The 14,159-nt window shown below is 33.3% G+C and overlaps 1 protein-coding gene across 2 annotated transcripts; it reads left to right on the top strand.

Annotated features, from left to right (window-relative positions):
- Positions 1–6,007: 6,007 nt before the first annotated feature.
- LOC114175711 (Exostosin family protein) lies at positions 6,008–12,998 on the top strand. 2 transcript variants are annotated; one of them, XM_085670860.1, is made up of 6 exons: positions 6,008–6,261; positions 6,520–7,051; positions 7,157–7,287; positions 11,011–11,359; positions 12,161–12,497; positions 12,591–12,998. In XM_085670860.1, the coding sequence occupies exons 2-6, from the start codon at positions 6,572–6,574 to the stop codon at positions 12,839–12,841; spliced, it is 1,548 nt and encodes a 515-aa protein (XP_085526986.1). In that variant the 5' UTR covers positions 6,008–6,261; positions 6,520–6,571; the 3' UTR covers positions 12,842–12,998. The 2 variants fall into 2 exon arrangements, with proteins under 2 accessions (XP_085526986.1, XP_027916298.1); XM_028060497.2 differs by having other exon boundaries at positions 12,161–12,998.
- Positions 12,999–14,159: the final 1,161 nt, after the last annotated feature.

The raw sequence follows: 14,159 nt of genomic DNA, 5'->3' as shown, positions 1-14,159 counted from the left end.
ACACGGAAGATTGTAAACACAGTAATAGTAAATAGGTCAATTCCACTGCTTTTTCTAAATAAGATTCTTCATTGGTTATCTAGAGATTATTGTTAAATTAATTATTGTTGTTGATTTACAAATAAATCAATGTAAAGACTCAATTGATTTGTTGACATCCTCACTTTTAATCAAAGTACAGTCTCAATTAAAAGTGAGAATTATTAGATTATCCATAGTAATTTTACTATGCATAATCATGTCTATTCCTTTGTTTCTTTACCAAATAGAAAACTTAATTGATCAAAGTAAAGTCTTGACTAATTTTAGTTAAAGTAATTACCTCTAATCAAATTAAAGTCTTAATTATTGGCAAAAACTTATTTAATCAAATGAAAGTTTCTAAACAAAATCAAAGTAAAGTCTCAATTTAATTTAAAAACCTTTTAACTCATATGATTAGCATGCATGTAGATTTTAAATCATTATTTTCTATTCGATTAAGAAGCAAAGGACATAGATAAACAAAAACCACAACAATAATCAAAATAGCAAAACATATAAATTCATCTAACCTCAGAATCCATTTAAGAAATTACAGTGGAATCAACCCTTAAAGCTTAGCCCTGGAATACATGATGATATGAAAGAAAGAAAATAAAAGAAAGAATGAGAGATGTGGTGGAGACGGTATCTGCCAAAACCAGAGAGTTCTAAGTGTCTAAGCTATCAGCTGTAAAATATTGTCAGTTCTCGTTTCTGCTCCCTTAAGTCTCTTTATATAGGCTTCAACTGGACTTTGGGCTTTATCTGTCAGTTGCTAAAATCTTTTATTTTTATTTAATTAATTAGCAACTTAATTCCTGTCCAATTTCCAATTCTGCCCCTCTCATTTAACCATATTTGCAGTTTTGACCAATGTTGATTGCTGACTTTGACCAGTTGACCAGAGTTGACCAGTTGACCAGTTTGACTGTCCTATCAGACGCTGACACGTGGCAGTGCAGATTAGGGTTTCACTCTCACACTCTTCTCCCTCCCTCGTGACGGCGGCTGCTCCGACGTGTGGCTGCTCCGGCGAGCTCGCGGTGGTGTTGCGAGAAGATGGAAGAACTCGCGACGCGTTGCAAGTGCAGTGGTGGTTGTCGGAGGCGCGACGGAGCTGCGGAGAAGCTTCGCGGAGGTTGTTCGTGTGCGCTGCAGAGCTGCCATGGTGGTGCGCGATGGTGTTCATGGAGGTGGCGTGAAGCTGCGCAGATGGTGGTGCGAAGGCTGTGTGCTCGCAGAGATGCAGGACGCGAGAAGAAGATGGCGTTGCTGTTGCGGTGGTGCTTCGGCGAAGTGAGGTTGCAGGTGCGGTGCGTGAACGGAGATGCGGAGAAGACGGAGGCGCGAGGTTTCTGCTTCTAGCTCGCGGTTGCGCGGAGAAGATGAAGGTGGCGCAAGGTGCAGATTCGTGGTGGTTGCAGCTTCTCTTCTCCTCTGGTGGTGGCGCGCCGCGGTGGCCGGCGAGATTGGCGGCGGCGGCTGTGTGGAGGGTGGTCATGGTGGCTGAAATTAGGGTTAGGGTTTTGGGAGATGAAGGTGATGACGTGGCAGAATCTGATTGGTTAATTTGGTGAGGGTAGGATTATGACACGTGGCGGCTTATGGTTGGCTAATTTTAAGAGGTGGGGATTGCCACATGGCATGATCTGGTTTAGTGGAGTTTAAGTGGTAGGAGGGGTGCAACTTAGTGAAAACTGGGGGTGCAGAACATGTTTTTGTGGTCTACTTGAGGGAGGAGTGTGCAAATGAAAACTGGGGGTGCATTTAGCTCCTGATTTATTCTTTTTCAGAATTTCTTGATTTTGGACTTATTTTGTAACTTTGAATATTTAAAATCACACTATTAATTGACCAAAAATAAATTTCAGCTGCATTAACAAACGTTAGAATATCCAATAATATTTTATGCAACTAAAATCAATTTTTACGCCACTTTTACCAAACTTACTCAATAAATCCAATAATCACAAATCCTAATTAAATCAATCTTTAAGCACAGAAAAATCAATTAAATCCCCAAATTTAAATATTAAATGAGGGCAAAAATTTGAACTCATCAATTTACTAAGGTGTTTCAAAAAGCATAAAGGTATAGTGAATTACAAAAATTGATATGCACATTTTTCATTCATATTTATCATGGGGTTGAATAATGAGGAACGGACTGAGCATCACTAGCAATGGCAGAACTATGAGTTGACAGAAGGGAGTCACGACTCTCCCAATTTTTTTTTGAATTTATTATATATATATATATATATATTTGTATTTATATATTTTTTAAAATTATATTTATATATTATTTATATTAAATTTATATTATGGAAATTATAATAAAAGATAAAATAAAATTATAAAAGAGATTATGATTTTTTTTGTTATAGCATTTTTTCACCATGTAAATTAGCATGAAAGTGTGTGAGGAGAAATAAGGTTTAATCAGTCGGGTGGTATTCACACTTTAAGTTAGATGTGTCAGTTTGATATCCGTTTTTAAAAAGGTATCAATTGAATCCCAACTTTTTAAAAGATGCCTAGGTCCTTTTCAGCAAAAAATTATTAGGTCTTAAATTTTGATATAAATATCAACACTTAATTTGGTAAGTCATTTTAAATATCAATACCGTTAACGCTATAGTAATTTTTGTCTGAAAGGGACCTAATTAAGACACTTTTTCAAAAGTTGAGACTAGATTGACACATTTTTAAAAGCGGGTACTAAACGGACACATCCAAACAAAAGTGGGTACCATCCGACTAACTAAACCCGATAAATAAATACAAAGAGATAGATTGAAAAACAGATGTTGGGAACACATAGATTGAGATTGAAGTAATTCTCGCATGATCTCTCACAGATGAAGGTTAGTATCTTATTGTGATTTATGTATGCTAGATTTATGATTCTTTTTAGGATGTTTCTCTAAATTAAGTTTATCCCAAATTAGTATAAACATAATTATGATTTTAGAAATTCTTTTATGAAATTGGTATGAACCCTAATTATACTTTTTCCCAAATTATTATAACACTTAATTATGAAATTTAGGGATTTTGTGTTTTCTGCTGCCTATGGTATTTTTTTTTAAGTTTTGAATTTATACCGAGTTGCATATTTAATTAAAGTGGTATGAGTTTAATTATGTCTTGCATTGTGATAATTGTGATTTTTGAATATAAATTTTATCTTTTTTTCTAAATAGGTGAGATGTGATAAATTTATATTAAAAAGAGTATGATAAAGAGTAAAAGAATTGATTCTTTTTTTTTAGAAGGTTTGTGATAAAGATGAAAAAAAAGGCATATATGTTAACTAAACTTTTTATGAGAACCAAGAATTCAAGACAATGAAAATCAAATCTCTACAGTTTCTAGAGTTATACATAATGAATTTAAAAATTCATTAGAATGCAATCCGGGAAAAATGTCTTCAAATTTGACAATACCCACCAAATTAAATTGATGAGGTACAAAGAGCTTATCTAAAATAATATTCATGGTTTGGTATCATGATATAATAGCAAGATATAATAGCAAATAATAGTAATATTTTTTTTGAATTATACTATTATGTGTGTTTGTTTTAAGCAGAGAAATGAAAAGAAAAAATGAAAAACTTTTTTTTCTAACTAAAAAAAATTATATGTAACAAATTTAATTTGGCACCCCTAAATATTTTTTCCAAGTTCCACCACTGATCGCTAGGCTCTCATCTTCCAGTGAGTTATATGGATCCTAACGTTGGACAGTGAGCTATATGGATCCTAACGTTGGACACTGGTAGGGCACTTGACAGTGAATCCCTAAGTTGAGAGTGTTGGACACCCTTTCAGCATCACTTGGTGGTAACATGTATTTGCATAGTATTTTGTGTTTTTGCTACTTTCTTTGTGGCTGGACTTACTATTTTGGAATGTTTATTTTGAATTAAGATGAATATGAATGGAATAATGAGGTAGTTATTCCTAGGGTTTACAATGAGTTGGTTTTGTGTGAGGTGTATATTGATGACAATGAATATGAATGGAATTGATCGGGAGAAGTCTAAACATCTTATAGTTCTCCTAAGAAACATGAGTGATTGAGCAATGAGATACATGGTCTAAGGGTGCTAATACAACATTCCTTCGAATGATGTGTATGGGTTATTGATGTATGAAGGGGTTGTGAGAGCATTATATTTGAATGTTTGATGGTATGATGTGAAATATGCACGTAGTTATTTATTTTTTTGAATTTTTAGTATATTATTTTTATATTTGAAATTTATAAATTTTAAATTACTTATGGATTACATTGTGTGTTATATTGTATGTTTGATATTGTTATTTGTTTGTTATGACTATGTATTTCATACGAGACTGTATATCTCATGCGAGCATATAATAATGTAGGTGTTGGAGAGGGGTAGCTTTGAGGTTAATTAAAAAAAGTTATGTGTGTAAATCATAGTATATGCAGATATATTAGTTATTTCTTTGATCTTATTTTAAAATATACTTAAATTTTGTACTGTACATTATGTTATGAAATTTATACTAATGTTTTTTTAATATAATCATGTAAATGTCTTAATAATGCTATAATCGGATTGTTACAATAACAAATATTAAGACTTGGTATAAAATGATTAGAAGAAACATTTTAGTCAAGTTTATTGTTTCAATCACTTATAACCATTAAAAATTTTAAAATCATCAACAAAATTTTAATAAATTAAAATCACTCTATCTCTATAAAGAATTTAAACTCTCATGTCTTAAGACGGGTCAATTGATTAATTTAATAAATAAGTAAAGTTGACATGTTAAAACACAAATTTTAAAACATTTTCAATCATGTACATTTTTGTCCCTCTCTTTATTATTTTGCTATTAATATTTTTGTAATATTGACTCTATACATAAAATTGAAAGCAACTCGCAATTGAATGTTTGAATAAAATTATAATTCTAAATTTTACAAAAAAGATTAAAATAATTAAATTCAATCTCATTTAAATATTGTCTTTTAAAAATAGCACAAACATTTTGTTCTTCTATTTTTTTTTAAATCAACTTATTAAGTTATAATAAGATTTTATACTCTATCTCCTAATGAAAATATATACGAATAATCACACAATCCACTACTATGGTCTAAAAAGGTATTTATTTTTTTGTTTTTTTTGTTTTAAAGTTTCACTGCACTACTGAAGAAAAAACTAATTATTGTTTAATATATAAAATATAGCAACTCAAATGAATTTAACATCCCCTCCAACTAAGCACTTTATCCAACTTTCCTCAAAAGCCTTTCATTTTTCCAAATTAAGTTTTAAAAAACTCAACATCTACAAAATTGGAAGCAAATATAAAAGATATGATTTGCTCTATGTTTATCATTATTGAACAAAAACATCACTCTCCCATTCCTATTCTTTTTGCCACTTTATATCCGTGTTTTCATTATTACCAGGTCTTTAATTTTATCGATTATTCACAATACTATTATATTGATTTGATATATACTATTAATTTTTATAAAATATACTCTAATTGATTTGAAACTCATTAATGTAGATGTATATTTAAAGTAAAAGAATTAATACAATTCATTGAAAAGATATTATTAAATCTTAACAATAAATATTTTTACAACACCTCTTCCAACAAGATTATACGGAATCGAGATTTTAGAAAAAACATTCTATCGTCATATGATCGTATAATTAATTTTAGAATAATTAATTTAAATACAATAATGACAGTTTTTAAACACAATGATACTAATTTAAATTTATAGAATGAAACAAAAACTTTTTAAATATAACGGATGGTCAAATTTGATTCCACCTAAAAAAACAAAAACATTTAAATAAATATATAAACAAATGATTATTTTTCTTCCACAAAAAATAAGAAAGAATTTTAACTCACATAATGCAAGGTGGGTCTCACCTCACCTCACCTTATTTAGTAAGAGAATTTAACTTTCATTTCATCACAAAAAAGAGTTCTTACAGAATGCGCTCTTCTTTCTTAAATTAAAATATAAAAGTCAGGGAAAATAGTAGTTGACTACAAATGGAACAAGAAAGCTTTGTTCTTGCCACGATTCGGCAATCAGCACCGTGGAAAATCGTAACAGTTCGTCAGCCAAAGCGGTGCCGTTCGCAGTTGTTGGGTATTCCCGTCAATGTACCCTGAGATCGGCGCCGGAGTTTACCAGATTCCGATCCACCGTCTGAATTAGGTAAACATTACGTTCTACCAACTGCATCCATTTAAACCGCGCGTTCTTATATTAATTAGCTTCACACCACTTCACTCCATGCATTATTCTCCATATTCACCTGTTTCCACTTCGCCTTGCATGCTTAAAAGGGAAATATTATCGGTTAGTAAGTATTACTTGATTCTTCACGGGTAATTATTATTGTTATTGTTGTTGATATTATCATTATTGTTATTAATTATGAATTTATCTTGTTTATTCCTTCGAGTGAAACAGGGATTAGAATTTGGTATTGGTGGTGCCATTCGTGAAAGCATTGAGGAATGAGATGAAGAAGGTCTTCCAACAAACTACCTTCATCCGGATTCTAGAGTCCTTGTGGCGTTGCTCTGGGAACAAAAGTATTTGGCGAAGATTCTTTGTTCTGGTGGCTGTTTTGACTGTATCTGCTTTTGGGTTTCAGACGCTTGTGCATACTTATTTAGTTCTACCTGACAGACCCTTCGGTTCTCATCAACGAACTGATTATTCATTTTTCCAATCCTCTAGTAGTTCCCTTCCATCCGAGGAATTTTACAAGGGGGGGACACCTCAAAAGGTTCACCTCACTCCTACTAACTCCTTTATTTCACCTGAGGAGTCTAACAAGTTAGTCGAATCATTCTCAGTTGAGCAAGAGAATACAAAACTAGAACCCCCAGTTCAAAAGAAGATTTCTGGAATTGCGAGTAAAAAGGAGAGAAATCTGGCTGATGTGACGAAAGCTGCAGTGTCTTTATCCCCTCCAAGGCATGTTCCTCCTAAGCAGGTAGAAGTTGATGAGACTGAAAACTAACTTTTTGATTTTAAAGTATGATGAGGAGAGAAACCACCAACAATTTTCTGAATGTATATGTATGTATATATATTTCAGAAACACATATGGCTGTTGCCACCTAACGAGGCCCTTGTGCTAGCAAAGAGAGAGATCGATCATGCCCCTTCGGTTAATGAAGATCCTGATCTTTATGCTCCTATTTTTAGGAATATTTCTGTTTTCAAAAGGTACTTAGATCTTTTTACTATGCATACTTATTCACCTTCTTGTTACTCAGTTTTGTCATGAATTGGTGCTGTCCATTGATTTATCTGAATTTCTCCAGAGGATTGAATAAAAATGGAAAATGTGCTCTAAAGTGAGCAAGGGTGTTTACAACCTTAATTTAATCCAAAGTGCTTTATTATCTTAACTCATCAATTGATTTCTGGCCGATACACCTAAGAAAGATTGCAATACATGCTTGAGCAAATATTGTTCATCAAAATAAGCTTTTACAATTTAGAAACTAGATGTTGTTTTTATTAAACTGGGAGAATGTAATCCAATTCGTTCAACATAGTTTTCTCTTCTACATTTTGAGGGAGACACCTTTCATATTCCCTTTAAAGATCCTTAAATTTTACACTTTTGATTGATGACTGTTGTTGTTTGACTGTAGATGCCATACAAAACTGTTAATTAAATTACTCCATCAAAGAAAAAAATAAAGAAAAGAAACTACTAGACTTGTATAAAACCTTCTTCCATATACCACCTTGTCTGTGTTAGAGAACTGCTTGACTTAATAGTGTTTCCATTTATTGTTTTTCATTACAAATGGATGTCTCCTGCACCCAAACACTAGTGTGATTTTTGTTTGAATGAATTCTTGTTGGCTCACTCTCAACGCAATTCATGTGTCTAGTGTGGGTTGGGGTTGAAGCAAGAAATTCCCGCTTTCTTGTTTTGTACTGCGACTACTATATAAACAAATGCAGATGTTAAATTCCCAAAAACCAGTGAGATACAGACTTATTCTTCAATTGATAAAAGGTTGAACCATTTTTTGAGAGAAGGGTTCAAGAGTCATTACGCATAATCTAAGACAACTCTGAGCTTAAAAATGGTTTGGCTTGATTTCCTTTTGGTTTGACATTTTTTTAAAAAAAAATTGGTTTGCCATATCATTTTTCACCGACCATTATGATGATATTCTAGCGAAATGTCTCGTTTTTTTTCACAGTGAGCATAGATGAAAATTATGACTGAAGGCTGTTGCAATCCACGATTTGAGAGTGGTTGTATACATCTAGATGAAGTTACAGGGAATTATAAGTAATCTTTAAGCGGGTTAATAGTGCTAGTGGTTGAAAAAGTGTTCAAACTTGATTAAAACTCTGACATTTTAGTACTTGGTCATTAGATTTCACGTACTGATTGAGACAAAATAAAATGAAGGGGGGTCTATTGTAAATGTTAGGGCTATGTGGATATTCTTGAGTGGATGATGCTACCTATTTTTCCATCAATTATTGGAGGACTGAAAATGTGGAGAATTCAGCAAAGCCATGTATTAACAGCCATGTCTTCAACTTACATAACCATTTCTTGCAAATCCCTTGTACATAGCTTATAAAATCTAGGTCTAACAAAACTACGTGAAGAGTTAAGAGACAAGCACATGTATATGAAACTTGACATGCAGCCAAGGACATTATAGTATCTAAAGTAGAGTATACGGTTCAGCGGTTTGCTCATAAAATAGAAGAGGAGTTGTACATGTCATATGTTCTCTAGCAAGAAAAAATTAAATATCTGCAGTTAATGCTTGCATTTTTCAGGTGGGATTTTTTTTATTTATGTAAATACAATTTATCAACACAAACCAAAGGATTGTAGAACTTACAGCTTCACATTAGAAACATTGCATCAATTGTTTTTCTCCCTATCATTCATCTAGTTCGTCTATATTATTTTGCACCATCTCCTCCCAGACATATCTCTTTGGCACAACTTGTGCTATATTTCACATTTTTTTCTTTAAGTATATTCCACTTGTTTTTTTCCAGCTTATATTGCCTTTCACATTCTCCATGGAATTGGAATATAGCAGCTTCCTCCCTTTCTATGAGAGTGGTTCCATCATGTTCTCCTTTATAGACTTCACCCAAGCATGTTTGGATAAAATGCTCAATTGTCTTTAAATCGCATGTATTTGCTTATGAACGTTATTATATATTGAAGGGGTATCTACAATGCCTTTTTTTCTCGTTGTTCTCTGATTTTCTATTATAATAGAAATTCCATAATTTATATTTTCACTTCAAACATATTATAAATAACTACACGTTAAAAGTGTAATTGAATATGAAGACCAATATTTCAAAAACAGTTAAAAAATAATAATGTTTTGTATGGTTGTAAATCACAATTTATATATTTTTCAACTTTGCTAACATTAACCAGGGCATCAACAAAATTTGAATATTACTAGTTGTTAGTAATAGATTGAGCATAAGTGTTCTTAATACAGAAAACATTTGTATGCCTTATTTACGAGGTAAAAAAGTAATCAACTAGTAACTAACTACTAACCAACTAATAACTAATTCCCAACTAATTATATGCGAATTAGCTTTTAGAGTTTGCGATGAACAATACCATACATCCTAACAAGAAGAATTGTAATGAAATTGTCTAAGGAAAAATGAACAGAAGTACATTGTAAATGAATTATTTGAAAATTAACAATTTGAGAGGGGTCAACTTGCCACCACCCACATCAATAAAAAGCTCCTTCAAATTGGGCTCTATAAGTCTGCAAAGAACAATGTAAATTTGAGGAATAAAGCTTAGCTACCAAGCTCAAGTACACTGTAAGGCTTAACTAGGCAGAAGCTACCCATGCTTAACCATATACTAGAAACAATTAATTGCATACGAAAAATATGAGGACTAACCGCCCAAGACCGAAATAAATATTTCAAACTTAACTACCATGGGCAAAATCTTCCATCAAATCCCTCTTAAGCTGCAAACTAATGCTTTTCATAAAGAACTGAAACCCTTTAAAGAAGACTAAAGTCAAACATGGACCATAATTTTAACTTTGCCAAGTGACAAAAACAGAGATATCAGGCCAAGAATGAACATTGAAATCAAATCACATCACACTGACCATTTGCCCTTTGTATGGTAATGTTTTCTTCTTCTTCTTCTTCAAAGGCATCTTCAAGTCTGTAAAACTCAAGAACGAGAACCAGTAAGAGATTAAAAAACTTAAATCTAAGCTCAGCTTGATGTTTCTGCAATGTATTGAAACCATAGATAGAAAGAAAAGTATAGAAAGGCATAAATTCATCACAGATTCTGAAGACTGTGGTAACAAGGCTTTGACTTTAGAGTTAGAATACTACATCAACTACCTTGTCAAAGAACCACTTAGCCTAATTTTTATCACAATTGTAGTTAATAATTATAAATCCTTTGAAATTGGAAGTTTGAGAGGTGATTGTAACATTAATGACTATAGTCAACTCTAATTGTCTGGTAAATATTTTGGTTGACCATTTCTAAAATTTTAATATCTTTTAAAGCAGGTTTAAACTGTTGGATTCGGTTAGGACTATTTCCACTAAGTTTGCTATCTTTAAGTGAAGATTGAATGAAGACTTGGACAACTAGTTTAACAATTTGATGGCTGTAACTTGTCTTTCGGTAATTTTCTGATGGCATCATGCATATGCAAATGGATATTGCTTCCTTATATATAAAAAAATAATCCCTTTACCTGGTAAAATAAGCATTTGATACTATGATCTTCACAGCTCTTCGTTATCAAAATTACATGAAGCTCAGTGATTGTTGATGAATGGATTGTCTTTGGTTGTACTGTACCTTTGGTATGTGAAAAGCATCATCTACTGTATCGAAAACCATCTTGAAACAATATTGTGTCTCAACTTCAGGAGCTATGAATTGATGGAAATGACTCTTAAAGTATATATATACCGTGATGGATCAAGGCCTATTTTTCACAAACCACCCCTTAAGGGAATTTATGCTTCTGAAGGATGGTTTATGAAGTTAATGGAGGAAAATAAGCAATTTGTCACCAGGGATCCTGAAAAGGCTCACTTATTTTACCTTCCATACAGTGCACGCCAAATGGGGTTGGCACTCTATGTGGCTGGGTCACACGATTTAAAGCCATTATCAAACTTTCTAAGGGACTATGTGAACATGATTGCTGCAAAGTATCCCTTTTGGAATCGCACACATGGTTCGGACCATTTCCTTGTTGCTTGCCATGACTGGGTATGGGGCTTGTATCTGTTTTCAGTTGAATTGATTGATTCTGATAATTTGATTTTACTAACTTGATAGCTGCTCAAGTATTAGTATTTCTAATTCTTATATTTTCATGTCTGCATGCTTTACTTTGATTTGATAGAAAAGTGAAAATGAAACTCTTTAGCAAAATTAACTTTGAAGTAACTTCGATAAAAAAAGGATGTATGCATATATTAATGGTGATCATGATAAATAGATAAAAACATAACTACGGTATGAAAGATTCGGCTACTATGAGTGCACAGCATGACACTTTCAATTGTACGTGTGTTTTACATGGCTGACGAACAGTTCTTTTCTCAATGTTTCCACCTATTTATTATAATTTAATCTATATTTCCTCCTTAGTGGCTTTTTAATATAAAAAAAAAAATCGAAGCAAACATTCCTACTGGATGCCTTCACCAGCTATTTTTTTGCATTCTTCCTGCAGTTGGTCAAATCCCTTCTGGATATTCCAATTACCCTAAAACAATATATCTTCTTTTTTTATAGTATTCTGATACTTGAAAGTTGAAACATATAATAATGCACGTTTCGAACATTACAGTCTGCATCTTATGTCTTTATTCTCGGAAGTTTTACAAAGATATCTCTTTATTATGCATATACCCACGAATGTTATTGGTGATTTCAAATGCACTGATTGCTATTATATATGTGTCTCTTTTGCAGTATAGTCTGCTGATCAATTTCGTTTATGAATTTACTGCGTTAAAGTCACTGGCTTTTTTAATGTCGTCTTTTCAAAACTGATATGTGCAGGGTCCTTACACTGTAACTGGACACAAGGAGCTAGCAAAAAACGCCATAAAAGCTCTATGTAATGCTGATTTGTCTGAAAGAATTTTTGTTGCAGGAAGAGATGTTTCCCTACCAGAAACTACCATAAGGGTACCAAGAAAACCTCTGAGAAATCTTGGTGGGAATAGACCATCACTACGTCCAATCCTTGCTTTCTTTGCTGGAAGCATGCATGGTAGAGTGCGCCCTACTCTCCTTAAGTATTGGGGGGTTGGAAAAGATGAAGACATGAAAATCTACAAGCGTTTACCTCTAAGAGTTTCCCAAAGGATGACTTATATTCAGCACATGAAATCAAGTAAATATTGTGTATGTCCAATGGGCTTTGAAGTTAATAGCCCTAGGATAGTTGAAGCCATATATTACGAGTGTGTTCCTGTTATCATTGCAGATAATTTTGTCCTTCCTTTTAGTGAAGTTCTGGACTGGAGTGCTTTTTCTGTGGTGGTGGCCGAGAAGGATATTCCCAGGCTGAAGGAAATTTTATTGTCCATCCCCATAAGAAAATATCTTACAATGCAAAACAACGTGAAGATGCTTCAGAAGCATTTCCTTTGGAATCCTAGACCAATAAGATATGATCTGTTTCACATGATTTTGCATTCAATATGGTTTAACAAGCTGAGCCAGATTCAAACTTAGCAAATATAGAAGTCATTTCGGTAAGAGTTGTTTAATTTGATTGCACGAATCTTGTTTGAATGAGGTCATATTGATGGTATAATGCAGCAGTTCAAACCTTTGTATCTTATGGACGGAGTTGTCCTGCATAAAAGCATTGATTCATTTAATGTATTAATTGGGCGAACTATAATAGATGTTGATTATGGCTAGGTATCATGTTTGATGGTGTGATTGGTTCACGGGAAGTTGAGGGTTGGTGAGGAGAGAGATGATAGACTTTTTAATTTTATGTTTAGTAAAAAAAATTAGAGAACGTGGAAAGGAAAATATAAATGGGAGCTAAAACTCTTTTTCTCTTAATTAAGCTTCTTTTCGTGCTGATAAACAATACAGTGCATGTTTGGGATAAAGCTACGTTAAACGTAACTAGCTTTTTAGTAAAAGTAATAAGAGTGTTTCTTCTCTTAGATGTATTGGAAATTGGAATTTTCTCATTCAAACAGGTTCAAACGGAAATTTAACATGCCGTTGTGTTTGAGTTGTGTTTGAACGAGTGAATTTAAGAGAGAAATTCAGTTATTTAGAGAATTTGATTTGTTTAAAAAAAAAATAAAAATGTTTGAATAAAGAAATTAAAAAGAAAATGAAATCAAGTAATTTTAAAAAGGTATTTCAAATAAATAAAATAGTAGAATTTGAAATTCACTTAAAAATGTAGGAAATTGAAAATTTTCAAGTTGTGAAATTGTTCATTGATTAGGACAAAAATTTCTATAGGTTCAAAAAATAGAGTTGGGTTGGGAAGCATGTCAAGATGAGTTGTTGGTTTGGACTAAAGAGTGAGATGAACTGACTCAAGTCAAAGGTCGAATTGAGTAGGCTCGAGACTAAGGTTAAGTCAAGCCAACTTAGGCTGAAGGTCGACCTTTGACTGAAGGTCAAGATGAGATGGCTATAAGTCGAGTCAGCTCGGGTTGAAGCTCAAGTGAGGTCGACGAAGGCAGTAAGTTAAGCCGAGTTGGTCCGGGTAGCAAGTTAAGCCAAGTCGCTCCGGTTGAAAATCGAGCCGAGTGGATCTAGACCAAGGTCGAGACTAGTAAGCTTGAGCGAAGGTCGAGCCAAGTCGGTTTGAGTCGAAGGTCAAGCCAATTTGGCCTAGACCGAATGTCAAGCTGAGCAGGCTTGACCCAAGTCAAGATGAGTTGACCAAAGTCGAAGGAGAGTCGAGTCGTCTAGATTGAAGGTCGAACCAAGTTGGTCTTGGTCGAAGGTCGAGACAAGATAGCTTTGAACCGAGTCGGCTCTAGCTGAAGATCGAGTTGGCCTATACATAAAG

Source organism: Vigna unguiculata, chromosome 3, assembly GCF_037176805.1.
Source record: "Vigna unguiculata cultivar grain cowpea cultivar isolate G323 ecotype 2 chromosome 3, ASM3717680v1, whole genome shotgun sequence".
NCBI lineage: Eukaryota > Viridiplantae > Streptophyta > Magnoliopsida > Fabales > Fabaceae > Vigna > Vigna unguiculata.
The sequence above is the reverse complement of the archived record's forward strand: the minus strand, read 5'-3'. Positions and strand labels throughout refer to the sequence as shown.